General features: G+C 46.1%; 1 protein-coding gene across 1 annotated transcript in view; it reads right to left on the reverse strand.

The window, feature by feature from the left end:
* Positions 1 to 27,150, reverse strand: part of F13A1 (coagulation factor XIII A chain) — a 485,935-nt gene that overhangs the window by 298,209 nt on the left and 160,576 nt on the right. Inside the window, exons 5-6 of the mRNA XM_078688057.1 lie at positions 26,361 to 26,479; positions 19,262 to 19,369 (exon numbers count right to left, since the gene is read on the reverse strand). Of these exons, the coding sequence (XP_078544183.1) occupies positions 19,262 to 19,369; positions 26,361 to 26,479 (227 nt within the window). The remainder of the gene's footprint in view (positions 1 to 19,261; positions 19,370 to 26,360; positions 26,480 to 27,150) is intronic.

Consider the following 27,150-nt stretch of genomic DNA (forward strand, 5'->3'; position numbering starts at 1 on the left):
ACCTCAAGTCCACAATCAGCAGTTAGTCAGCTTTCTCGGAATCATATCTGATTCATTTTCTTTGCATGAGCCATTTTCTCCAAACCCAATCTCTCCTCCTTCCCTCCATCATGTAAAATCAGATTCACTGTGGGCCTGGAGTTTAGACACTGCTCTCTAAGGGCAAACTTCACCTCCTCCATTGCAATTTTGCTCATTCAAGTCCCAGGTAGATGGGTAAAAGGAAGATGTTGGCACTGTTGGCTCTGGACAAGGAGTGAGAATGTCAGCCTCATCAACATTCTGTGGGCATTCACCTTCGTTCATTTTGGTATAGACGACATGTGGATATTTAAAAGGCCTGAACTGGTTGACATGCTTGCAAAGGTAAGGATAGTCTTATCTTTTCTGGAAAAGTGCTAGAGCTTTCATCATGGTCCTTAATTGAGCATCATGAAGCTCTTGGCCAGGAAGAGTTTACTCCCTGGGTTATTTCATGATCTATGGTTGTCTCTCTGAAATTTACTTGGATCCAGGGTTGTAGTGATTGATTCATGCAAATCAGTCAGAACCCTTCAGACTAGCGTCTCATAACCTGGTTTTAGTACGGAACTAGATTAGAAGATGCCAATGATTTTTAAAATCCTCAAAAAGACAGAGAGAATGGACAACATTTTTGCTTCTAAAACTGTCCGGTGCAGATCTCTGGATTCTCTGTTTCTTATAGACTTCACAACTACCAACTAACAGGCTTCTTTGTACCTGGTGGTCTAATAGGAGGCTAGCATGGAACCAACAGGAAGCAGAGGTCTATACTGCCATAGGAGCAGATGAGGAAGTTGACTTTCCTGGCAATGATAGGTAGATTCAGTTCAGGAGAGGGCACTGGGGCAATCTTCAGCAGTCATTCTGTGTTTATTTGTCTAGAGTGTTTGGAGTTTCTTCTTCATTCAAATCTGTAAGGAGAGTGAGTCGAACTGAGCATTGTATTTGAAAAATCCCTAATCCTATTAATAAAAGTTTTACACTTTTAGTGAACTAATCCCAGATTTTGCTTAGGCTGGCTACACCATTTACCACATTTCCATATGTCCTATAAATTTGCTTGGGCAAGGGAAATTTCACACTACATGTCCTCATTAATGCAAAATGGATACAGGGCTTCAATTCTAAAGAGGTCTCTGCCCCCTTTGTTTCCCACCCATGCAACAACATTAGATAGTTAAATTGTCAGTAAAGAGCAGGGAAAAGTACCCAGTCATTGGTTACTAAAGCCAGTGGTCTGTTCTGGTCTACATATAACAATCCCTCTGCCAGTGAGGTTGAATGGTACATTGATAGGCTGTCTGGGCTCATTTACACCGTAATGTCCTAAAACGTAGACTGCAACTACTCAAACAAAAAGTAAGGTTAATCAGCTTTTTTAACTAGTCATATTCTTCTTTTCATCAGCCATGGGAAGGTGTAAGCTGAGTTAGTGCCTGAACCAAATTACACTTTTAAAATCCTAAAAATATAATAGAGGCACACAATCTAACTGAGTTAATTCCAGAGTGATATATTTTAGCTAACAATACACAGACCTCCCCACTGGACTATATGCAGATGCTGCCGTCAGGATATCCTTAGTATAATCTTTTAATTCTCTTAATAGATTAAATGCCACAGAGGCCCAAAGGCTCTGAGTGCTAAGTATGGGCAAACGAGGCCAGAAGGAACAAGCATCTGCAATGCAATAGGTCTTGTATTTGCATGACTTTAAGCTATTGGCATTGTAAATGACAATACCTTTTATTTATATGTTTTGATCATTATCCCATAAATAAAAGTAATTGCCATTTACATTGTCAATAGCTCAAACTCTTGTAAATGCGAGACCTATTTCACTTCAAAGAAGCACCCTCCATTGTCCCGGGCTGCTTGGAAAGTCAAAGCGCGCTGAATGTTGCAGGAAAGCTTGTCCTGCCTGCAGTAAGAGAAACTCATTAAAGAGAATAGTGCTTACAGACTAAATAAGACATACTGTTGAACAACAGAAGTAAAAGGGCCAGTCCTCGTGAGAGGTTACAAATGAAGACAAGGCAGTACTAAGGAGGAACTAACAAGCCTATTAAAGAATAAGAAGACAGCATTTACAAAGGACAATGCCACAAGCCAATGAAAAATATGGGTGGCGAGTGGGCGGATCTTCAAGTCCATACTCGAGTACAGCATGCCTTGCAGAGCAGTGCATGTGCTGCCCAGGCTCGACCTAAAAATGAACATAGAGGGTAAACATTATCTTCCACAAGTCTTTGGAATAGATTCAATATTTTGGATAGAGTGGTGCCTTGATTCAGTAGAAAGAAAAAAATATGCACTTTTACCTCAATGTTCACATTATTGTGCCTGATATGCACTTAACTGTGAGATGTATATTGTGGTGAGTTTTATACAAGTACAGCTGAGGCAAACATACAAAACTTGCCCCTCAAAGTATGTAAAAAACAAGGTACAGCAGGGGGCGTGGCTTGGACGGCAACAATGGCGGTCGTGCCTTAGGCTAGCTCCGGCCAGCCTTCAACTATCCTGCTAAAATATCCTGCCTCTAACGCCAAAACTTTCCAACCTGTCATCGGAGGCGTTGCAGTATTATCTGGTGCTCCTCTGGTTTCACTGGGGGATCGCGGAGTGTAACGGCGTGGTCTGAGGAGGAGGGGCAGCCTGGAGAGAGACGGAGCGGGCGGTGCCAGGGCCTCACGTGGCCCGTCTGGCCGTTGGTGTGGATCCTGAGGCCTGGGCGCGGAGGAGCTGGAGTGGCGGAGGGTCACGGAGCTTTGACCGATTGTGGCTCGGGGCGGCCCGCGTTAAGAGAGCGCTCCTGGCTGTGGATTGCTCACCGGGCGGTGCTGCGGGGCCCCAGGACAGACGGCAGTGGCTGGCAGGGAGACACCCTATCCCGGGCCGGGGGCCCAGTAGAAGGCGGCGGCAGCCATTTCCTTGACTCGGGCCGGCTGCGGTGGGGCCTAATAACTGCACCGTGACGGAGACCTCCTCCTCCCCTCCTGCAGTGCGGAAGGCTATGGAGTGACGCCGCCTGGGGATACCCTGAAGGATTTGGCAGCGGAGACGGTGGAGGGAGACATCTGGCCTGGACTAGGCGCCCCGGACGCTGTGGCGGCCATCTTACTCAGCCCGGGCTCGCAGTGGTGAGCTTGCTTTGTCCTTGAGTGGGATTGTCGCTAGGGGAGTCTTGGTGGTGAGGGCGTTCCCCCTCCCCCCTCCCCCCTGCTGGACATATATCTGTGAGGTGGTGGTGGTCCTGATTTGGCGTGCTCGGCAGACTTGTCGGTCCGCGGTGGTGTGGATGTGGCGGCAGTGGTACTGTGACACGGCGATATTTGTGACCTGGTCCTGGTGAAGTCCCTTGGCTGTTGGTGACCTCATAGTGGCGTCCAGGAAGGCTGCAGGTGTGAGTCGGCGGTCAGTGCGGGCAGCGGAGCGGGGGGTCGTGACAACACCTCCTGGTGGTGGGATAGGGCTGCCCTCCACGTGGCCTTAATATTTGGAGACAGTTATGGCCTACCTGGGGGACTCTGTTGTTCCTGGAACACCCCGCTTATCCTTGGTGCGGTGGTGTGCGATTTCCCCTGGACCTAATCCTTCCCTCATCAGTCGGGACGTGAGCCCTTAAAATGACACGCGACAAGGGAGGAAGTGGTAGCGCCAAGCAGGGCACTCTGGACAAATTTACTGGTACCAGGGCTACTGCCGGTTCTGCGGGTTCGCAGAGTCAACTGCCTGATAATGCGGCGCTTAAGGCGGCTATCACACAGTCCCGCGACATGCTTGATGCCAAGATCGGGGCTGTTGGGTCCGACGTTACCCTGCTGCGACAGGACATGTGGAATGCTGTGGAGCACATTAATGAAGCAGAGACTCGGGTGTCGGAGGTGGAGGACGATGTCACGGCCCTGAAGAAGAGGGTGGCGGCCATGGAAAAGATACAGAAGGGTCTGGCCCTACGGGTCAAAGACGCGGAAGGGCGTGCTAGGCGGAACAATCTACGCTTTGTAGGATTTCCGGAGGGTTGCGAGGGGGACAACATGGAGCGTTTCCTGACGAGGGGGCTGGAGGGCTGGCTCCCCCCTGATGTACTCTCCCGTTGCTTTGTCATTGAACGGGCCCACCGTGCCCTCATGCAGAAGCCCACCGTGGGCGCTCGCCCAAGACCAATTATAGCTAAATTTCTTAACTATATGGATCGTGATACCGTCCTGCGACAGGCCAGGGCTCAGACCTCCCTCACCCATGATAATGCCTCTATCCTTATCTTTCCGGACTACACTCGCATGGTGCAGCAGCAGAGACAGTCCTTCCTGGCGGCCAAGGCATGCCTTCGAGACCTTAAGATTCACAATCGCTGCTGTATCCCGCCAGGCTGAGCTTCATTTATCGGTCCCGCAGAGTATTCTTTGATTCCCCGGAAGAAGTTTTTAAATGGACTGATGAAACTGTGCGGCTACGTCCCCATACGCCACCGAGTCTTGATTCCGAATCCTCTTCCAGTGATGCGGCCCGTGGGGGTCGAGGCCAGAACGGTGGTAATAGAAGGTCCCGCTCCAGGTGTCGCTCCAGGTCCGGCTCGGCCCTCCACCAGAAGGGCGCGTCACCAGAGAAGCAGCAGTTGGAGAAGTGACTTTGTGACATTATTGTCTTGGCGTTTAGTTGGACCTAATTAATCTATGATGGATCCCGCTCACGCAGCCGTGGACGGGTTGCGGGGTGGTCTCCCCCCCCCCAAAAGTCATGGGTGTTTCACTGGGGATCCATTGGAGCGGGTGGTGTTTGTCCCCCCGTTGGGGACTAGACCTTACTCTGACCGTGACAGGTACTTCCATGTTTGGGAGGTATGGGGTGGTGGGGCAGGGGTAGTTCGAGGGGTTGGGGTGTTGGGGGGTTTGTTCGATTGCGTATGGATGCTCTATGTTCGATATCCTTCAGGTGCGCTGAGGTGGGGAGGCACTGGTGAAAGGGACGGTTACTCGTTAGTATGTCTGATGCTGGGTGTGGAGGGCGGATAGGCCCAGGTTCCCTGCGCGTAGTTAGCTGGAATGTGCGCGGGGCGCTTGATAAAGTGAAGAGAGGGGCCATTCTGCAGTTTGCTAGGAGAGCTGGGGCTGATATACTATTGCTCCAAGAAATGCACTTGCTTGGTACTAAGGCTCTGTGTCTACAACGGTATGGATTCAATCAAGTCTACCACTCTGGGTTTACAAGGGGTTCACGGGGGGCTGCGATTTTGATACATCGTAGGGTCTCCTATACACACGAGAAGGCATGGACGGACACCCAAGGTAGATATGTAGCTATACAGGGCAAAATTGGGGGGATCGGTTGATGATCAGCAGTGTATATGCTCCGCCGCCACTACAGTGGTCGTTGGTGGAACGACTCCTGATGCTGTGGGGATCTATGCCGGATACTATCTCAATAGTGGGTGGGGACTGGAATGACGTGCTTGAGCCCGGGCTCGATAGGTGGAGGAGTGGGGGGATTCCCTTGGAGGGGGGACCGTCTACCAAACTTCGATCCATGGTAATGGGGCTTGATTGGCTGGATGTGTGGCGCCACCTGCATGGACCTCGTAGGGAGTATACCTATTTTTCTGCAGTGCATGAGTCCTTCTCTAGGTTGGACTATATCTTTGTCCCCAGGGGACTTGCATGTAAGGTGTTGTCGGCTGATATATTTCCTAGGGCCCTGTCAGATAATTTGCCTGTAGCGCTCATGCTCCAGCTAGGCCCAGGGCGGCAGCCGTTACGGTGGCGTATGTCAGGGTGGCGCCTTCAAGGTGAGTAGTATAGGGCCCATTTGACCACGGCCATAGCTGATTACTTTGTCACTAATGTGGGGTCCGTGGACTCTCCTGCAGTCCTTTGGGAAGCCTTGAAACCGACGTTGCGGGCGTGGATATCTCCTGGTGCGTGGCGGCGAGGAGGGAGCGGCGGAGGGACTTGGTACGTCGTGAAGCGGACATTGAGGTGTTAGATCGTAGGGGCCGGGAGGCTGATGGCAGTTTGGCAAGGAGACAATTAATCTTAGCCCAACAGCAATACTCTGTGGTTCTGATGGATGAGGCGCGTCAGGCCTGGCTGGCTACGCGCAGTCGGGTATATCAATGGGGCGATAAGTCTAGTAAGATGCTTCACCGCCTGTGCCAGGCTCCTTGCATGCCCAGCCGCTGCCTCGGGTCCTTGATCTGGAGGAGGCGCGATTGTTGAGGCCTCGGCCATCGCTGCAAGTTTTGCGGCCTATTATGAGAATTTGTATACGGCCCAGGAGTCTCTCCCGGAAGAGATCGTTCAAAAGTTTATAGACGATCCTCCTCCCGGGCGGTTTCGGATGAAGTGCGGGAGAGGTTGGATCAACCCTTGTCAGACGACGAATTGATGACAGCATTGGGGAAGCTGCGACCGGGGAAGGCTCTGGGTCCTAGTGGCTTCCCGAGTGAATTCTTTAAACGCTTTTCAGTACAGCTGGGCCCTCACCTTAGACCGGTAATTGAGGAGGGGCGGGAGAGTGGCTCGCTACCCATGGATTGGAGACACGCAGAAGTGGTGATATTTCTTAAACCAGGGAGGCCTCCAGAGCGGCATGAGTCCTATCGCCCTATCTCTCTCCTTAATATTGAGGCTAAGGTACTGACTAGGGCGCTGGCTAATAGACTTAGGCCATATATCGCAGATTTGGTCCATCCAGATCAGGGTGGATTCCTGCCTCAGAGGGCTACCCGACACAATATCAGACGGGCGCCCGTGGCAATATCGGCTTGGAGGCGGCTTGGAGAGCGAGCGGCTTTACTCTTGGCGGATATGGATAGGGCGTTTGATTCCCTGAGTTGGGTGTATTCGTTTGCATTATTGGGTCGTCTTAATTTGGGCCCCCGCTTCTTGACTTACCTGCAGCTGCTTTATACAGATCTTACGGTGTCGGTCCGGGTGGGGGGGGGCGATATCTCGCACCTTTAAAATTCAACGGGGCACGCGTCAGGGGTGCCCCCTCTCCCCCATCTGTTTGCGCTTGCTATGAAACCGCTGGCGGCGTGGGTCCGTCTTGATGCTCAGCTCAAGGGATTTAGGTGGGCCCCTGGTGTCGTTGATAAAATACCTTTATATGCCGACTACGTCCTCTTCTTCTTTACAGACATTGACAGGTCGGGACCGCGTCTATTGCGTATATTACAGATCTTTGGAGAGACTTCAGGACTATATATGAACCCGAGCAAATCCACGCTATGGGTTCTGGACGTTCAGTACTGGGCCAAGGATTGGGCCTCCGCTCTTCAGCTCGCTCATGGGGGGATGAAATACCTTGGCATCTACCTTTCGGCTTCGCCGACTGTCTCGGAGCGGAACTTAGCCCTTTTGTGGGACCGCACACGAGAGGATCATAAGGCATGGTCTCATATGCCCCTTACCATCTACGGTAGATCGGCTATTTTTAAAATGGTGGCGCTCCCCCGTCTGCTATATCAACTTCAGAATTACCCCTATTTGATTCCGCCACGTGGTTTCAGCAGGTAAACTCGGCTTTGGGTGGGTTTCTGTGGGAGGGGGGGCAGCTCGCATCACGCTATGCACGTGCTTCCTCTCTATGTACACAGGGGGCTTGCGTCCTCGGATGTCCTCTCCTACTATCAGGCGGCACATCTGCTGGTGCTTAATGACTGGTGGTACGGAGATAGGGGAGATCCAGCTTATGCAGTGGAAAGACATCTGATGGGCAACAGGTCATTACACATGCTGTTCTACTCAGCGCCGCTGCGTAGCGGCCTCCCCTCGGCCATGCAGGTGGTACTTCATGTTTGGTGGAGGACTTTGCACAGGATGGGGTGGTAGAATGTTTCGACACGTGAAACGCCATTGTGGAATAATGGACGGCTGCCTCAGTTGGGGGCGCTGCGAGGTTTTCAGGGCTGGGACTCCATTAGGGATCTCGTCCCTGGGTGACGTGATGACTGGTTTGACACTTAAATCCTTTCAGGAGCTCCGCAATGAATATGGTATGCCATGGTCACAATTTTTTCAATATTTGCAATTTAGGCACGCTTTGACGCCTCATCTGGTGGGACTGGAGTCCCTTCCTGAGTTCAGCCCTCTAGAGGCAAAGGTGTTTATGGGTGAGTTGCTGGACCGGAAGATTTCACGCATATACCAGACATTAGTCCTTCATTGCTCTATTGATTTACAGCGGCTGCGCACAGCGTGGGCGGGGGGGTGTGGGGGACCTTGAAGAAGAAGATTGGGCGGAGGCACTGGAGAGTCCGCGAGGGGCCGCTAGAGCCACACGCCCGCAGTCAGTGCAATTTAAGTACCTACATCAAGTGTATTTCACTAGGGTGCGACTGTGGAGGGTGGGAATGATAGGCTCCCCTGACTGCCTCCGATGTGAGACGCATGAGGGCACGCTGCTACACACAGTTTGGGATTGTGTTGTGTTACACAGATTTTGGAGGGGGTGTTCTCCTGTTTGTCGGAGGTGTTGGCCTGGGAGCTTCCGTTCTCCCCGAGGTTAGCATTATTGCATGTGCTGGAGGGTATTGGGGGCAACAGATACAAGCGCCACCTGCTATTGCTAGGCCTCACGCTGGCTAAGAGGGATATAGCCAGGGCTTGGAAGGTAGCTCAGGCCCTGCCGCCGGCTGCCTGACGATCTGGGATGGACTTCTGTATGGGACTCGAGTTACCAATCTTTCTTGCTAGAGGGTGCCCCTGTAAGCATTTTAGAATTTGGAAGAGATGGGCAGACTATAGGGGATTGGAACTTGACCCGCCGCCAGATGAGGCGTCCGATGTACCTGCTTGAAATGGGATGCAGATTGTGATTTGTGGGGTGCGGACTGATCTCAGAGCACGTACTTGGTTTGTAATTATTGAATTGAGATGGCATATACGCAATCGGGGGGTGGGGGGATGGGGGTTATGTGTTGACATAAAAGTCTACGGCATTATTGTAACTCCATTGATGTGTGCTGCAGTCTCCGGGTTACGGAGCTATGCGATGTATGTGACCTGTGACAAATAAAATCTGTTTTTTAAAAAAAAACAAGGTACAGCAAAAGTATAACATTCGCATTTAAAAAGTACAGGATGCTTAGTAATGTAAGTAAAATTATTTATACCGAGAATATCTAAAAGCAAATGAAAGGCTTGACCTAAAAAATAACCAATCAAAGAGCACAAGCTCTCTGGTTGTAAAAGACCTATTGTGGCCTTACCAAGAAGTTACAGTGACTTACACCCCGCCCTTTGCTTACCATTGGCCAACTTTGTCATTATCATTTGCTTGAATCTTATTCAGTGGCTCCCATGTCCATATTGTGTTTCCCCCCCCTACCTTATTGATTACTTTTTTTGTCCATACAATGTAACATATGACAATGTATATCTTGACGCTCGTCAGGTTTAGGCATAACACAATTATCGATGCAGTGTGTATACAATATGTAATCATAGCATATGTAAGATCATCACAAACAGTCCACTTAGTAAAGATATAAAAATCCAGTGGTTGAAGCATAATGCCGTCAAACAAAAGTACCTTAATCCGCTTTCAAGCTCAGAGTTCAGGGCACTCTTTTGTATCCACAGGAGGTAATATCTTATTGGGCCCATATATCCCGTAGACTGGCTCTATGGTGCTGCAAGGCTGTGAAGTCTGATGGCATGTTCTCTCTTGAGGCCGCATATTTTAGCCAGTCTGATACCCTGGGAGCAATGCCCTGCTTTCGACCCATCACCAACGTACACTTCGCTAACAGCAATAGCATAGACACTAACCTGGCCGATGATGGAATTAATTAAGTGTGTCCTGGCAGAATCGCCCTGGGACTAAATGTCAGTGATATTTCCACAATGTTCCCTGTAACATTTGCAACCTGCTCTCAAAAGTCTACTACGCGCCACATCTCTCACATTGCGGGGATCCGGTAGAATCGATCTTGTATTGGAAACTGGAAGAGTAATGCAATCTGTTAAGAGATTTAAAACAGATAAGCTTCTGTAGATAGTTAATAAAAAGGGATTTTACTTAAACCCAGCCAGCTGTATTTCCATGGACCCATTTCCAAGAGCTCGCCCAGGTCTTCTTCCAATTTCACTATTGTTGAGTGGTCCACTATCCTAAGAGAGTGCATGTATGATTTATGGAGTTGCGAAACTCATCCTCTACTAGTCGGATTGTTAAGCAAGTGTGTTGGAGGTGGAATCCTAGCATTTATCTGGGTAGGTAGGCCAACAACTCTTCCATGTTTGCAATGTTCTGAATTGTGAAACACTCCTGGGTTCGGTGATGTCCCTCCCACCCTGAATTGTTCAAAACTGCTAAATGTATGATCACTGTTGAGCCGGCTCCCCTTGAACAGCCCAGCTTTGTCGATCAAAGTTTGACCCCTTTCTCTAGCATGAGGGCGAGAGTTGTGTTATCAAGTAATGCCATTCATGGAAATATACCCTCTCAATCTCACATGTACGAGCCATTGGCCAAATAGACCAACTAGTACAGCAAACTGTTTAGATGTATTGCAATGGTCGACTGGGTTGAGTCGACATGCTGGTCTGCAGGCTTCTTCCCTGAATCTGATCCCACTCTATGTGCAGATGCAGCTCCCCACTCAAAACCAGTAAGTGGTATAGTTAGCCTGAGCCGCACTATAGTAGCGCTCCAAGTCAACTGGGAAACCCCCTTGTCAAATGATAATGTATGGTTTCTCACTTCAACCTATGGTTCTTCCTGCCTCAAAAGAGTCTGGATAGGAGAATCTGTAACTGGGCAAAGGAGGTCTTACAGAAGTGTATGGGGATGTTGTTGAACAAAAGTATGAGGGCCACATGGTCAGCTATGGACAAGGGGATTGCGATTGATCATTATATATGATTGTGCAGCTATTCCCTGACCGGGCCCTAGTTATCTTTGAATGACCTTTTCTCTGTTTCTGTTAATCATTATCACCGGATACGTAACTGACCCAACACATCATCACAGTGAGAAGTCTAAGTGCAGCCTAGTAGCAACCCCATTTAATGGAAGCATCTCTGATTTAGTTCAGTTTATATGTATCTTTGAGACTTTTCTAAATTATTATTTCTTCGATCGGGTGAGTTCAATTTAAAGCTGAACGACTAACATAGAGCATACTATCATCCTCATAGAGTGATAAAAAGACATCCTGATACAGCAAAGTAATGTCTCTGCGGCTGTAACATTCTTGCCATCAGGAGGCCAAGGGCTCTATAGTGATCGCAAAGGCGCTTGGAGATAGCAGGCAGCCCTGCCGCATACTCCTGTGCATCTGGAAAGTCAGTGAGATGCAACTATTATTGCAGCCCCTCGCAATCAAGGCCACAAACAATAATTTAATTAGCTCTATAATGTTAGCACTCACACCCAGCCTACGAAGCAGATACGACCACTCAAGTGTTTCGAATACCTTTTCGTCATCTAAAAATACAGACAATGCATCATCTCAGGCCTAACCTGGTGCATAAGTGCAAACAGCTTCCTAAAGTAGTTGCACATGGCAGTGCCACGAATGAAGCCGGATGGCCCAGAAAGCGCAAGGCTCCACATAAGTGGACTAGGCCAGTTTGCCATTATCTTGTTATCTAAATCAGTTAATGTTAATGAGCGATAAGACCCACAGTCCTACGGGTCTTTCCTTTGTTTTAAGATAACTGTTACCATGGCTTCTCTAACCAAGGGTGGGAGAACCTCCTGTTGGACTTTTTCCTGATAAAAGTCCACCAGTCGATGGGCTACAAGGTCTTAAGAGTTTTGTAGAACTCAGCCATCAGGCCATCTATCCCTGGGCCTTTCTCTCCCCTGAGTCCCTCTATTGCCAGTAACATCTCCTTGGAGTCTATTGGTTCCTGTAGGAAAGTCCTAGCCCCACCTTCTATCCATGCAAGCATAACACTATTAAGGAACTCCTCTATATGCTCGAATGTGGATGCAGATCTGCTAGCATATAACTGCTCATAGTAATGATCAAATTATATAAGATCCGCTTATTGCCCCCACTATCTCTCCACCTTCACCCTTCATAGCATCGGGTGAGCTTTCTTTCCCAACCATGATATAGTTCTACTCGGTGTTCTCCCTCCCCATAGCTGCATGTCTGGGCATCCCATGTAGAGGCACTCTTGTTGCACCAGAATTCTATAGGAGCATAACATATCACCTAACTCATTTTGAAACACCATATCCTATTATGCATAGGACTGTCAGGTAGCTCAAGCTGCAGTAGTATGGGGGAATGTTCAGATAGTGTGCAGGACTCCCCACCCATTTAGCATCGTCTGAGTCAATACTAGTCAAAAAGTCAATGCAGGAGTGGGTATTATGGGCCAATTACTGAAATTAGTATGCCCATTTCCTCATTTGCCCTTCAGACATCTACTAGCTCCTCCACCTCAATCATCTATTTCAGAAGGCAAGCTGCGGCTGTGGGTAATCTACATGAGTAGGATTATTGCTATCAAGGTCGTTCTGTAGCACTAAATTGAAATTCTCACCCCATACAATATTTACAGCCCGAGGTGTCACAATGATAGCTTTGAAGAACTCGGGGAGCCTGCATTGGGGGCATGAACATTGATAAATAGGGCTCCTATCACAATAATTATAAAAAGGGGGTGGTGATGGACAGAGTATCTGAGTTAATCAGAACACTCCTACCCAGTCAACAGATCAGGGCTTGATCCATCACCGTTTTTTAGCTCACTGCACCATCCCAGTTCAGAACCTGGCTATATGCAAATTAGTCTGTCCCTGGCCCAGTGCATCATGGGAACAGGGCAGACCAAACTACCAAGCCAATTCTTCACTAGAAAGGAAACAAGCTTCCGGGGACCGGTTTCTGGCATTACAGCCGTCTTCGGCCCGGCTTGCTTGAATCCTGATGGTGCAATGAGCAAGGGACTCATGTCTGAGCATACCCTTCCACACTCATGGTGGCCAAAATAATTGTTGTAAATATTTTTGTCCACCCTAAGCGTGGAAGGGTATACTCAGATGTGAGTCCCTTGCTCATTGCACCATCAGGATTCAAGCAAGCCGGGCCGAAGACGGCTGAAATGCCAGAAACCGGTCCCCGGAAGCTTGTTTCCTTCCCAGTGTAAGAATTGGCTTTTGTAGTCTGGTCTGCCCTGTTCCCATGATGCACTGGGCCAGGGACAGACCAATTTGCATACAGCCAGGTTCTGAAACTGGGATGGTGCAATGAGCTAAAAAACGGTGTTGGATCTAGCCCTGATCTCTTGACTGGGTGAGAGTATTCTGCTTAATTCAGAGACTCTGTCCATCACCACCCCTTGTTGTAAATATTTTTGTCCACCCTAAGCGTGGAAGGGTATACTCAGATGTGAGTCCCTTGCTCATTGCACCATCAGGATTCAAGAAAGCCGGGCCGAAGATGGCTGAAATGCCAGAAACCGGTCCCCGGAAGCTTGTTTCCTTCCCAGTGTAAGAATTGGCTTTTGCAGTCTGGTATGCCCTGTTCCCATGATGCACTGGGCCAGGGACAGACTAATTTGCATACAGCCAGGTTCTGAAACTGGGATGGTGCAATGAGCTAAAAAACGGTGTTGGATCTAGCCCTGATCTCTTGACTGGGTGAGAGTATTCGGCTTAATTCAGAGACTCTGTCCATCACCACCCCTTGTTGTAAATATTTTTGTCCACCCTAAGCGTGGAAGGGTATACTCAGATGTGAGTCCCTTGCTCATTGCACCATCAGGATTCAAGCAAGCGGGGCCGAAGAAGGCTGAAATGCCAGAAACCGGTCCCCGGAAGCTTGTTTCCTTCCCAGTGTAAGAATTGGCTTTTGTAGTCTGGTCTGCCCTGTTCCCATGATGCACTGGGCCAGGGACAGACTAATTTGCATACAGCCAGGTTCTGAAACTGGGATGGTGCAATGAGCTAAAAAACGGTGTTGGATCTAGCCCTGATCTCTTGACTGGGTGAGAGTATTCTGCTTAATTCAGAGACTCTGTCCATCACCACCCCTTGTTGTAAATATTTTTGTCCACCCTAAGCGTGGAAGGGTATACTCAGATGTGAGTCCCTTGCTCATTGCACCATCAGGATTCAAGCAAGCCGGGCCGAAGACGGCTGAAATGCCAGAAACCGGTCCCCGGAAGCTTGTTTCTTCCCAGTGTAAGAATTGGCTTTTGTAGTCTGGTCTGCCCTGTTCCCATGATGCACTGGGCCAGGGACAGACTCATTTGCATACAGCCAGGTCCTGAAACTGGGATGGTGCAATGAGCTAAAAAACGGTGTTGGATCTAGCCCTGATCTCTTGACTGGATGAGAGTATTCTGCTTAATTCAGAGACTCTGTCCATCACCACCCCTTGTTGTAAATATTTTTGTCCACCCTAAGCGTAGAAGGGTATACTCAGATGTGAGTCCCTTGCTCATTGCACCATCAGGATTCAAGCAAGCCGGGCCGAAGACGGCTGAAATGCCAGAAACCGGTCCCCGGAAGCTTGTTTCCTTCCCAGTGTAAGAATTGGCTTTTGTAGTCTGGTCTGCCCTGTTCCCATGATGCACTGGGCCAGGGACAGACTAATTTGCATACAGCCAGGTTCTGAAACTGGGATGGTGCAATGAGCTAAAAAACGGTGTTGGATCTAGCCCTGATCTTTTGACTGGGTGAGAGTATTCTGCTTAATTCAGAGACTCTGTCCATCACCACCCCTTGTTGTAAATATCCTATCACAATAAGGCATCTGCTCTGAGGATTTCCATGTATATGGAGTGGTTTAATACCTAATTTTTTTTTAATAAGCTTTGCTACACCTCTCATGTAAGTGCTGTAAAAGGCAACATAATTGGACTGTCCCCAGCTCTCAGCAAAAGTACAGGTCAGCCCACCTCCAAGGTGCTCCTCCCAAAGCATTACAATCTCTATGCTATGTCACTCCAGGTACATTCTTATCAATATAACAAGGCCACCTGGGTCTACGTGGAGAGTTAAGAGATGTAAGAATCTGGGATATCCCTTTTACACGATGGTTCCCCTCACCCACCCGAGGGTGACATGCATCATCACAGGGAAACCTCCTTACATCGCAAACCTAGTTGCAATGTGGGCTACAACCCCCTCTCTGAGAGAAAGGAGCTCGGGGATGTTTTCAGTGTTTTAACTAGAGGTTTCCTAAAACCAATAATGTTTTAACTAGAGGATTCCTAAAACCAATGATGTAGGCGGAATTTGGTGACGGAAAAAACTGAAAATGGTGTGTGAGTTAAATCTAAATCTATGGTAGGCCTGAAAATGTTATTGGGGCCTCCATAGAGGCCAGGACTACAAATTAAGTACTATAAAAGGAGGGAATTCAACATGTCATAGATAGGTGTTGGTCAACATATTTCTGCCTAGTGCCCTCCGTAGAGGTGTCGCGGTTTTCATCAGGACCAAAAGGAAAAACCTGTGAGTAACGTGAAAAAGAAGAAAGGGGAGAATGATAGTGATGCGAATGTCGTGCCACAAAGTATCAACCTTTAAAAATACAATACTGCACCTCTAGTTAAAACACTGAATATATCCCTGAGGTCCTCCCTCTCGGAAAGGGGGTTGTAGCCCACATTACAACTAGGTTTCCCTATGATGAAGCATGCCACCCTTGTGTGGGTGAGGGGAACCGTCCCGTAAAAGGGAAATCCCAGATCCTTACATCTCTTAACTCTCCATGTAGACCCAGGTGGCCTTGTTGTGTTCTGTGATATTGTAATTCGGGGAGTTGGACCCTACAGGTCTTTAAACCTCCTCATGCTCTCGTTTGTGTTTTATTACATTCTTATCAATCACTGCTTCTTATGATTACCCAGCCCTTTGATGTTCCAGAATAAGTCTTCTGGTGTAATTTCTGGTGCTTAGAGATATGTCTGCCATCACCCGGAATTAGAGTATGTTGAGCCACTGTATTCCATACAAAACGAAAAGTCCCTTTTGAACACCTGACTATAGGAAATAAACGTTGTAAAGGCTTTAGCACAATGAGAAACCATTGCCATCATCCTCAAGTCCCCAACAATAGTACTTACAAAGCAAGGTAAGTGTGTTGCCATGTCCACATTGTCTGCCTAGTGCTCTTCAGCCCTAAATGTGTAGGAACATGCCTAGGCAGTCTTCCCTCCCCCCCATGCCAAGAGCAGCCAACTGGGAAAAAGAAGAAATCCAACGTTCCAGGACCTCGCAGATATGGCATTATATATCACAATGTTCATCTTCGGTGTTCTTCTACAGTTCTCAGTCGCCAGGGGAGAACCTCTGACACCTGTGGTGATACTATGTGTGGTTGATCCGCACCTTTAGTGGTTTTAGAAAATGTCTTAAAAAACTGCAAGGCCTCTTTTGAGTTTTAGAATATTTTTGTTTGGTCCTGACTTTGTATTTTTTGTCGAGGATGGTATAACATTGCTTATTTATTGTTCTGCTCTCTGACCATCTTATTGGTGGCTATGAAGGCTCTCCTTGCTTCCTGCAGCGCAATGGTGGTTAGGGTAACAGATAATTTGCTGCCTTCCCTTCCCTCTAGCCAGATGCAACACTGTGTCGAGGGCTGGGCTATAATGGGCCAAGTGTGGTCCCTGATGAGGGCCCCCGGTCCCAGAGATCTAGGCACCCACTCCAATGTTTCTGATTTACCCATATTGGTGAATTCCAGGACGATGGTGAGATCTTCGTTCCTCATTGCGAATCTGCGCAGTTTACTCGCCGTACTGTGTAGGGTATTTTGAAAGCCCAGGGTGATATCATCTTCTCACGTCTTCAGTTCAGCAAGAAACTGAAAACTGGGCTTTTTGAGTGGTCCCACATGCCTTAAGCTTGCCTAGGTTCAATCCTGCTCAGTGCCAGAATACCCTCCTGGGTGATACTGTGTTCTACAAATCTGCACAAGATAGCATATCCTTCAGGCTAGAGATGCAACATTCTGCTTCATCAAGACAGTCCCCATGTTTGTCCAGCCGATCCTTCATGAGATCCATCCGTGCGGTCATGTGGTCAGTTTTAGCATCGGTGACCAGTAGGCTGGGCTTCATGTTGAGGGGAATCGCCTTGATATCTGTGTCTTGTTGATCGATGGAGCATGTGTTCGGTGGGGAGCTAGGTCTTGAATGTGTGCTGCCCAAATTTTTATGCTCAAATGTGAGATTCTCTTTTTTGATGTCTGTCTTCACCATATGATCACGAATAGAGCCTAGTCACGAGCTTCCACCTTGGAGGATACAAAACGCAGTAGAAGATGATCAGCAGGTCAGTGAGGTAGTTATTGAAGCTTCAGACGAGTCACAGAGGGAGCCTCGGACCTCTAGCTCCTGAGCCCCAATGTAAAGGAATGGGTATAATTGTGCCACACTCAGTTGATGTAGAGCGTGGCCATCTTGTTGGTCGCAAGCCAAACCTCATCCATCTTGTATTTGATCCTCCCATGGAGCACAGCCTCTTCATCATCCACTGTTCACTTTTAGTTAACTGCTTTTTTCTTTTTGGTTAAGCACTCCATCAGAGTGCATGTGTTTTCCAGAACTTTCCCTCATGCGTTCCTCTCCCCACTCCCCTGCTAAACACCTGCTTCCCCTAACATGTGTTTGCTTGTTTTCTCTCCCATGTACTTATTCGCCCCACCCCTGCGATCCATGTTACAGTTTTCTTTGTGTGCTTCTTTCCCACCCCTATTTTGCTGTGTCCCTTGTGTGCTTGGCCCCATGTTGCTCTCTCCCTCTTCCCCCCACCTACTTTGCTTCCTTCCAATTTCTTCTCGCCACCTGCTCCTCTGAGGCTCATTCACCCCGGCCATTCTTTTTACAAATACATGCAGTGCGCAGGGCCCATCCAGGGCGTGCATTGATGGACCTCTGCTTAACGGCACCCATCCAGGGAAGATGATGCAGGACTTCGTTAACCACGATTCTGTGGGAGACTGCTGTGAGAGGCTCATTAGAGCATAGCCTATCAGAAGGCGGCTGATATACAGTTGAGGAGCTGCGAACGCTGCCGGGACACAGAGGTAAACAACCTTTGAAAAAGCTATATTAGCAAAACGCGTCAGGCTGCAGATTGTGTGCTGGGGAGTCTATGGGTTATAGCTGATCCCTGAGTGCGCCCTCGCCAGCTTAGGCGAACTTGGAGCATATATATATATATATATATATATATATATATATATATATATATATATATATATATATATATAGACGCTCCTCTTGCACCTGCCTGTCGCACTCTTTGGCTGGTGCCTGCTCGTCGGGGGTGCGCCCGACCTCAATATCGGCTCCAACAAACCCTCACCGTCAATTCACAGGAATCAGGTAGCAGCACTCGGGGGTAAATACACGATTAAAGTTTATTTTTCCACAACGCGCTTCCGGCACTCGGCCTTCGTCAGTGTTCAAAACAACGGAGTGCCGCGAAGCCACAATGTATTTAAAGTCATCACGTGATACTAATGCATGACACAAAGATAGGACCATTGGAGGTGATTCCAAGATGGCGACCGGGTTCACCTCCAATGGTCCTATCTTTGTGTCATGCATTAGTATCACGTGATGACTTTAAATACATTGTGGCTTCGCGGCACTCCGTTGTTTTGAACACTGACGAAGGCCGAGTACCGGAAGCGCGTTGTGGAAAAATAAACTTTAATCGTGTATTTACCCCCGAGTGCTGCTACCTGATTCCTGTGAATTGACGGTGAGGGTTTGTTGGAGCCGATATATATATATATATATATATATATATATATATATATATATATATATATATATATATATATATATATATATATATATATATATATATAAATATATATAAATGTTGAGAGGTCAGGCAGTAAATTACTGCTAGCCTTCCACAAAAACACTTTTGTGCACTTACAATTTCTTTTTATTGGCTGATCTGAGTAACATCCATCATCTTAGATCGGTCAATAAAAATAAAAGAAAATTGCTCTTGCATTATGCTGTAGCTGACGGATGCGTGTGCCTACAGAATGATGCACACACACACGCATTGTGCTTTTTTTGTTGATAATAAACAGCATTGAAAAAGAAAACATTGCTTTTGACCAATGCTGATCAGCATTGCCAAAAAATAATTTGCAAAGCCAGTAGGTCCCAAAGTCGAGACTAATTTGCTTTGCCAATGCTTGTTTTCTTTGCCAAGGCGCACACCCAGAACTTTCATAAAGACATATTAGATTCGATTCACATTCTTATTTACAGAAAACAGGTCCTACCATTGCAGAAGCAATGCGACTGATTTTGATGGGGTTTCCACGTCCAGAGAGATCCATCTGAGCTCGATCCATCAAATACAGGCAGATATCCAGAATCCCATCTTCAAACTAAGACCCAAAGAAATATTTTTACAAGTTACTTTACAGCAAATATAGGCAGTTGGCTTCATTAAATAAGAATCAAGTGCTCCGTTCCATTTTAGTTGAGCAGTAAGGTGCAAACCTTGTCACAATGAATTATGTAGAGACACCATAGACTCAATGTGGACGTGATGTGTGTGTTTTTCAACACTTTGGCAATCCCTGCAGTCCGTTAGGGGTGGGCGTAGTTCGCGAAGTAGCGCTACGCGAAGCTACGCGAAGTGCACTTCGCACTACGCGAACTTCACGTAGCACTACGCGAGCTGCGTAGTAGCATGTTCGCACTGTGCAAGATGCGTTTTCAATGATTGCACAGTGCGGACAAGCATCCGGCACTGTGCAAGCATTGAAAACGGCATCTTGCACAGTGCGAGCTGTAGTTTTCTGCTGCTCGAGTAGAGTATTACTCGAGCGGCAGCTTTCTCAACGCGAACAGGTAGTTTCTCATTGAGAGCGGTCGCGAGCATGCGCAACCACTCACAATGAGAAACCTGACCTCCCCGCGTTGAGAATCTCGCCGGGATGTAATTTTGCTTGCTCGCGGTCGCGAACATGACGTACAGGAACGCGAACAAGCAAAAAATGACCGCTGCACTACGCTACGCTGCACTACGCATGTTCGCACTGTGCTACGTGCAGCTCGCGTAGTGCGAAGTTGCGCAAACTTCGCAAACTCCGCGAGCGTAGCGTAGCGCTTCGCCCAGGGTTAGTCCTTACTATGATCTCTTTAAAGAGAATAAATATATATGCTCATCACTTCAGTTCACAGGGTTCCAGAACAAAGCGGCCTCTCGAAAAAATATGAAGGTGTGTATTGTTGATCAAGTCTGTGGAATGCCATTTATTCTCTTCAGAAATTCTTTTTAACTCCGTCAGCCTCTTTTAGGTGTAAATATGTTTTTTAGTTTTACATCTATATTAAGCTTGACAATGTTATACCCGCACTAACAAACAGAGAATGAATAGAACAATGGATTTCAAATCGTCATGCGGGAAAAGCACATCAATAACCTATTATTGATTAACACTAATCCTTTTATGGGTTCCGGAGTAGCGTGCTACTCGCCAGAAAAGCGCTTCAACACCCCTTCAGGTTTAACAAGCGCTATATGAATGCAAACCTTTCTCCCCCTCCGCTATCCTTCTCACTCTAAATAACCAACTAATATCCACCACTCAAATTATTTTCATATTTCACCATACTAATTCACCACTAATCCTTCGTGCGTTTCCAGAGTAGCATGTTACCGCCCCAAAAAAGGCGCTTCAACACCCCATCAGGGGTAACAAGTGCTATATAAATACAAACCTTTTTTCCTCTTCTATCCTTCCACTATCCTTCCGAATCCAAATAACTGACTAACATATCCACCACTTTAATTACTTTCATATTTCACCCTAATAATTCAACACTAATCCTTTATGGGTCCCGGAGTAGCGTGCTACTCGCCGAAAAAGAACTTCAACGCCTCGTATGGGGTAGTAAGCGCTATATAAATGCAATTATAATACAATACAATATTTCAAATTCAGCATATTGCACATCAGTGGCTCCTCCGCTATGGGGGAGGAGCGTCGCCCCTCCCCCCCCATCTCAAAACAGCAGGAAAGGAAAAATAAAATGATAATAAACACGTTTTATTATCGGTTGATTTTTCTTTTCCTGCCAAGTCTCGGGGGCGGGGCCCGGGGGGAGTGATTGGTGAAATGCATTCACTGCGCATTACGGTTTGGCCGGCTGTCTCAGGCCGGCCAAAGCATCAAGCGCAGTGAAGCTCTCTCCAACCCCGCTGCGTTGCTGCTGGATGGAGAGAGCAGGTACAGGCTCCCAGTGTCTCTGGGAGTGCAAATTCAGAGTGCTCAAGCCAATCCTGAGGCTGCTCTCATGACATAAGAGCAGCCTCAGGATTGGCTGCAGTCAAGTCTGGGAGCATGTGCCTGCAAGGAAGTGAGGTACAGAAGAGCGCTACGCAGCTGGCTGCAGTTGTCTTTTTTAATTTACTTATTTATTTATTTTTGTTCCCAACACCCCATCCCCCCCTGGCCCGCCCACCCTGCCACTCCTCCATAACCTGCTGCTACTGATATTGCCCCGGTGGATTCTGAGCGGTCCATCATTTCTGCACTCAAAATGACTGGGTCTGGGGATACCAGGCTCTATTTTACCGGTTGCAGAAGTGCATCCAGCAAGACCTGGCCCTCCAGGACAGTTAGAAGGCTCAGATGCCGAAGACCCTCCAGCTGCATAACCGGAGAAGCATGCAACGCTCCGCCCCGTGGCTGAAGACCCTTTCCACTCCACGGCCACTGCACAGCAACGTGTGCACCCTCTTTTCCCTCCCATTAGGATGTATGTCAGTACAACGCGATCTAAAAGATCGCAGTACTTGACAACGCGGGCATTACAATGCAAGTCGTTACAACGACTGCGTTGGAGGGCGCGGATTTTGGAATATTATAATTTTATATTCCAACACCAGTCCACGTAACAGTAGGGAAGGTGTTGGAATATAAAATTACAACATTCCTTGCCCAACAGCGCCATCCAGCGCAAGTCGTAGTAACGACTTGCGCTGTAATGGCATCGTCGTAAAGGCACTGCGGTGTAAACACCGCGTTGTAAACGATGTTCCATCTCCCATTCACATGTACCAACTGCTCAGAATTGCTGGGAAGGGCGAGCAATAAAGTTCATGAAAAGCATTTTCGGGTCAGGAATCAAGGGGGGAGATGGCGGACAGAATCCATACCTCCCGCCCTGGCATCTCCACCCTTTAATTCTGTGCATCTCGTATTGACAAGAGAACATGTAATATTATTCCACAACTTTTTGTGGAAGGACTTTTCAGCATCGATAGCAGAGCGGTGACTTTAGAAAGTCCGAGCCCAGTTTATTTGCATTAACAGCAGTACCAGCCTCTGTGGTCCTCCAGGTGCACTGGCTGCTTTGAGCACAGCAATGGGTATAAACAGCTTGAAGCTATAAGATGATTGGTGACCCCAGGTGGCCTTTCATAAAGACCAAAGCCAGGCATTCTGGTATTGCTTTGATGACTAGAGCAAACATTGAATGCAGAGGGCAAAGGTGCCTGAGCAGACACGAATTCATCATCAAGTGAGCTGCACTGGGCTAAAATCCAATTTACTTGCAAAAGTTACACAGCACTTGAAAATATCCCCATGACCTACAAGAAGGAAGGAAAGAAAGTGTTTGGTGAAGGACGGTTAAATGAGGAAAACATTGTATGAGAGAGCTGGTCACCCTCCTCTTCGGAGTGAAATCGAATTTTGCATGTGCCTTGTAAGAGATTTCACCTTCATTTCACCAATAAACAGCAAAGAAGTTTTTTTTATTGGAGAGATGGGGTTGTAAATAAAAATAGTAACACAATGATCAATAGTATTGCATTAGAAGAAATATTGCGGGTAAGAATAACCAAAACAAGAGAGAAAGCCTAGGCTAGCAGGCCCAATCAAAGGCATGAACACGTGGTAGTTTTAACAAGACTAGATGTCATGTCAAAGACTTTCAATATATTCACGAACCGTTTCACAAATATGTTGAATTAATTATACATATCTAAGAATTAAAGGTATGAACCAATGAATTTATGAATTTTAGGGGATTTACAAAAATATCTAAGAACATATCTGGAAATCTATGCAAGTCATATATGCATTTCCTATCTTTCTCACTTTACATTTGAGGACTGTCCACAGCACAGACAATCTTCGGAACTTTATAGGAAGGAAATTAGCATTTTTTCTCAAAGTGTTCTCTACCTTGAAGTCTTTATGTAATATAATCATTTTCCAAATGCAGGATTCCCTTTTCCCACGTACCCTGAAAAATGGGGCGTGTAGGACACTTTCAATACCAATACACACTTCCTCCAGGATTTTAAGCATTTAAAATGAAGTGTCCAAATTGGGTTTAAAAAATCAGAGGCAAAACACTGCGAATACCAAAAAGTTGTTGATGGTTCCCACATTCCCATTCACCACCCACAAATCTCTCCTCTGGGAACAAGCATGTTGCATCCTTTAAATGTGTGACTGTAACAATCCAGGTATAGTGGCGGATTTCCCTACAGCAACATTCCATCTTACACTGCATTTTTCGGCTGATCCTTCATTCGCCCTCACTGATTGCACTTTTTTGGGAACCAAAGTAAAACACAGGTGGCTGACAGTTTCTGAAATGGGCCAATTATATGGAGGATTGAAAAGTAAAGAAAAGCTAATTTGACCCACTTGTGAATTGTTTTTTTTTGTAAATGCAAATTAAGAACTCAAGGTTTTATTACCAGGGCCTCGGTATTACAGGAGGTAATTCTACGCATGGTAAATACTAAAACCGATGGGTGAGATATTACCTTTGGCATGAGTTAGAATATGGTGCAAATATATCTGTTTCCTGAACCTAAACAGTTAGTTGGAGGTACTAGTTATTTTAATGTTATAGGATAGATGGGACTTTTGTTCCTGCTATGTTCACATGTGACAGGCCCCTGTGAATATGTGCACCTGTCTATTCTGTGCACTGGAACATATAGAACACAACACTCCTCCCACCGCTGAACAAGTTAATTTCCACACTAACACATTGTCTATACGTGTGGTGTCCAAACGGAAGAAGATCAGCCCTTTAAGTTGCTGGTTAAAGAGGGCTAAAATATTGAAGTTTTATTTTTACTATTTTATTGTTTGCTTAATATGTTTTTAAATAGTGCCAGATCTACAAAAAGAGATGGCAGCTCTCATTACAGAGTAACACAGCGATTATTATAAATTAGAGGTAACTGTAAGACAGAACAGAAGATGAGAGAAGCCAATACCAAACATGTATTTATAAAGAAAAAATATGTTTTCATCTGGTAATAAGTGCACGTGCCAATTAATTCAACAATGTCCTCTGACTGTAAAGGCACACCCATTCTTAACGAACTGGGGCCTCATGTGCAAAGAAACCATTAGGTAAAAGTGGTCATAAATTGGGAAATCAACTTTTAGCGTATCTATTTCTTGATTTTGGAAACTGAGCTATGTATTTCACAAAATACAGCATTGTAGTTTGACCACAATCACAGGGATGGTGTCCTGCTAGGATCAGCAGACCACCATATCTGTGCTTGCTTTTAGATAAAGTATCTTTTTTTTAAAGCATCCCATTTTCCTTACAGGAAAACACAATACATTTACAAACAAAATGAAAAGTTGCACAAACCTGTTTTAGAACCACAGCTGCTCCTAAAAAATGTCTTGACAACCTACACGTGGGGGCCACTTTCCTTTTTGCTAATGGCTTACCTCTTTTGAGTGGTGGTAAAAATTGATGTTTTGTGACTGGATTTTGTTGCAGACCTTTAGTACATACCATAGGCGACCGGTATTTGGAAGGGACGCCCTAAATACGCCCTAAACACGCCCCTTCCAAATACCAATTTCTTATTGTTTCCTTAACCCATTTAATGATTCGGAAAACCTTTTCCAAATCATTAATTGGGTTTAGTACATTCCTAAAAATGATTTAACGGTCGCAAACCCTCAGATTTACCTAATATGTTGGTTGGCGACCATTAAACACTTTGTACATGAAGCCCCATGACACAAAATACCGAAATATCATAAGATTCAGATGATAAGTTTCAAGAAATAAGTACAAGAGTAATAATGCATAAATGTAAGAAGTGTATACGACAATACTTAAACTGCAAGGGCCTGATTCACAAAGATAAATATACACTTTTGTGTACGTTTCTTTGCAGGAGTGGCCCGTGCAGGTTAGAGCGGTGAGGCGGGTGGGGGGACTCCACAGAAGCCGATGAGGCAAAAACAATTATTTATTATATTTTCCCCATCATCGTCTGTCGAGTTGCCCCCTCCCCCCCCTCCTGACCCCCCCCCCTCCTCCAACCCACTGCTCCTACCTGCAGGGGTCGCTCCTGTTTCTTTGGTATTCATAATCTACAAGTTAGTATTAAGTTTAGGATTTCGAAGACTCCGCAGTCGGGGCGGAGAACTCCACCCATAAAAAAATAATCCTGTCTTGTCACAAAAGTGTACGTTTACCTTTGTGAATCAGGCTCCAAGTGTTCACACTGTCTGATAGTGAGTGGAAGGAAGTTGGGACGTCATTCAATAGGTGATTCTACTGCCCTTCTTGAATTGATGCAAGAAAGGCTATAGTTTGAACTGCCTTGAGAGAGAATACTAAATCCTTGGGGCATTTCCTGAGAGTGAAGTTTTTATGTTAAACCTCTCCTTGAAGAGGAGAACTATAAGGTGTTTTACTTTTTGAGACCCTGCTGCATACAGAGATTGCGTTTTTTGCAAAATATCTTGAATTATTCATGTACAATGCTTTGCATGCAATGCATACTGTCTTGCTATAGATATTGCATGCTTCAAGATAAACCAATTGAGGAAAGCCTACCATGGGCGATAAGATCAAATGTTATCCTTAACTAAATAAGACATTTAAAAAATAAAAATAAATATATATAAGACATTTTAACATTTAAAACGTGATCCATCTTTGAGGGTTTCACATTTAATTTCTCTAACAATAGTACGTAGATTTTACCATCCCAGGCAAAATTAGACGTTTCTCTATGTAGGTTGGTAAGAAAATGTGATGGGATTATAAAAAAGAAAAGACCTATAAATAAAGAAATAAATAAATGTTGTCATAGTGCTCAGCTTGATTAAATGCACGCTGTCTTTAACTTTTGTGACATCAAAGCAATGAGAATGAACTTTGCATACCTACACTACCATCATGGGAGGAAAGCGCCTTTCCACAAATAACCAGCACTAAAAAAGATTTTTCGAAAAAATATGCTTCGCACATACATTTTTTTAAATGTTGCAAAATATATATTTTGTTCTGTAGCCCAATGCTTTGTAGTGGACCGGTTTTAAAGTTACAGGATATCAGCGGTTTTACATTTCTTACCTGCCCATAGTCCCAGCTCCTAGATTTTATCCCATTGGCTTCTCCGTGGAAAATGACTCCCAAATCGTTCAGGACATATTCTTCCCTTTCTCGCTCATCATCTAGGAACACTGTATCATCTGCATCAAAAGATATACACACAGGTTCTATTACAAATATGAAACTGGGTGATCCAATCTGACCGAAAACGTATAACGCGCTCAGCTGGATGCATATAGTGTACTATACCAAAATGTAAATCAAAGACATGTGGCAAGATTATGTGGATGCTATTGATTCATGGTCATAATTTTACACCAGTGCCAGGAAATTTTGAATCGACTTTGCTTTGAAGTTTTCCTTGATAGATGGGTGCAAAATGTTATTTTGTTCTGTTCACTAAATGCAAATATGATTTTTCCACAAGTTGCCGGGTAGAAATGTTATCGCAGAATTACCCAGCCCCTGCTGATGTTATGTACTCTGTGGCTAGATTGCATTCATTTTACACTGGTGAAAACAGAGCAGATTCGATTTTGCACTGTTTTTGACGACTATACAGGACGGATACACATTTTGTTTTAGTTCACATTGCATAAATATTTTTGCACCAGGCAAAAAAGTCTTTAGCACAAAAAAAGTGGTAATGCATACATACATGTTTACACTACACAAGAATAGGTTTAGGTATAATCCATGCGCATCCAGGGACAGTGTTTCATATATGTCAAGTACACGTTAATCATGCGAACATGCACACCTAATTTATAAATGGGGGTGCAAAAGTTGCAGTGCTCTAGGGAGTGTCAGA

This window comes from Lissotriton helveticus, chromosome 4_1, assembly GCF_964261635.1.
Source record: "Lissotriton helveticus chromosome 4_1, aLisHel1.1, whole genome shotgun sequence".
In the NCBI taxonomy this organism is placed as follows: Eukaryota; Metazoa; Chordata; class Amphibia; order Caudata; family Salamandridae; genus Lissotriton; species Lissotriton helveticus.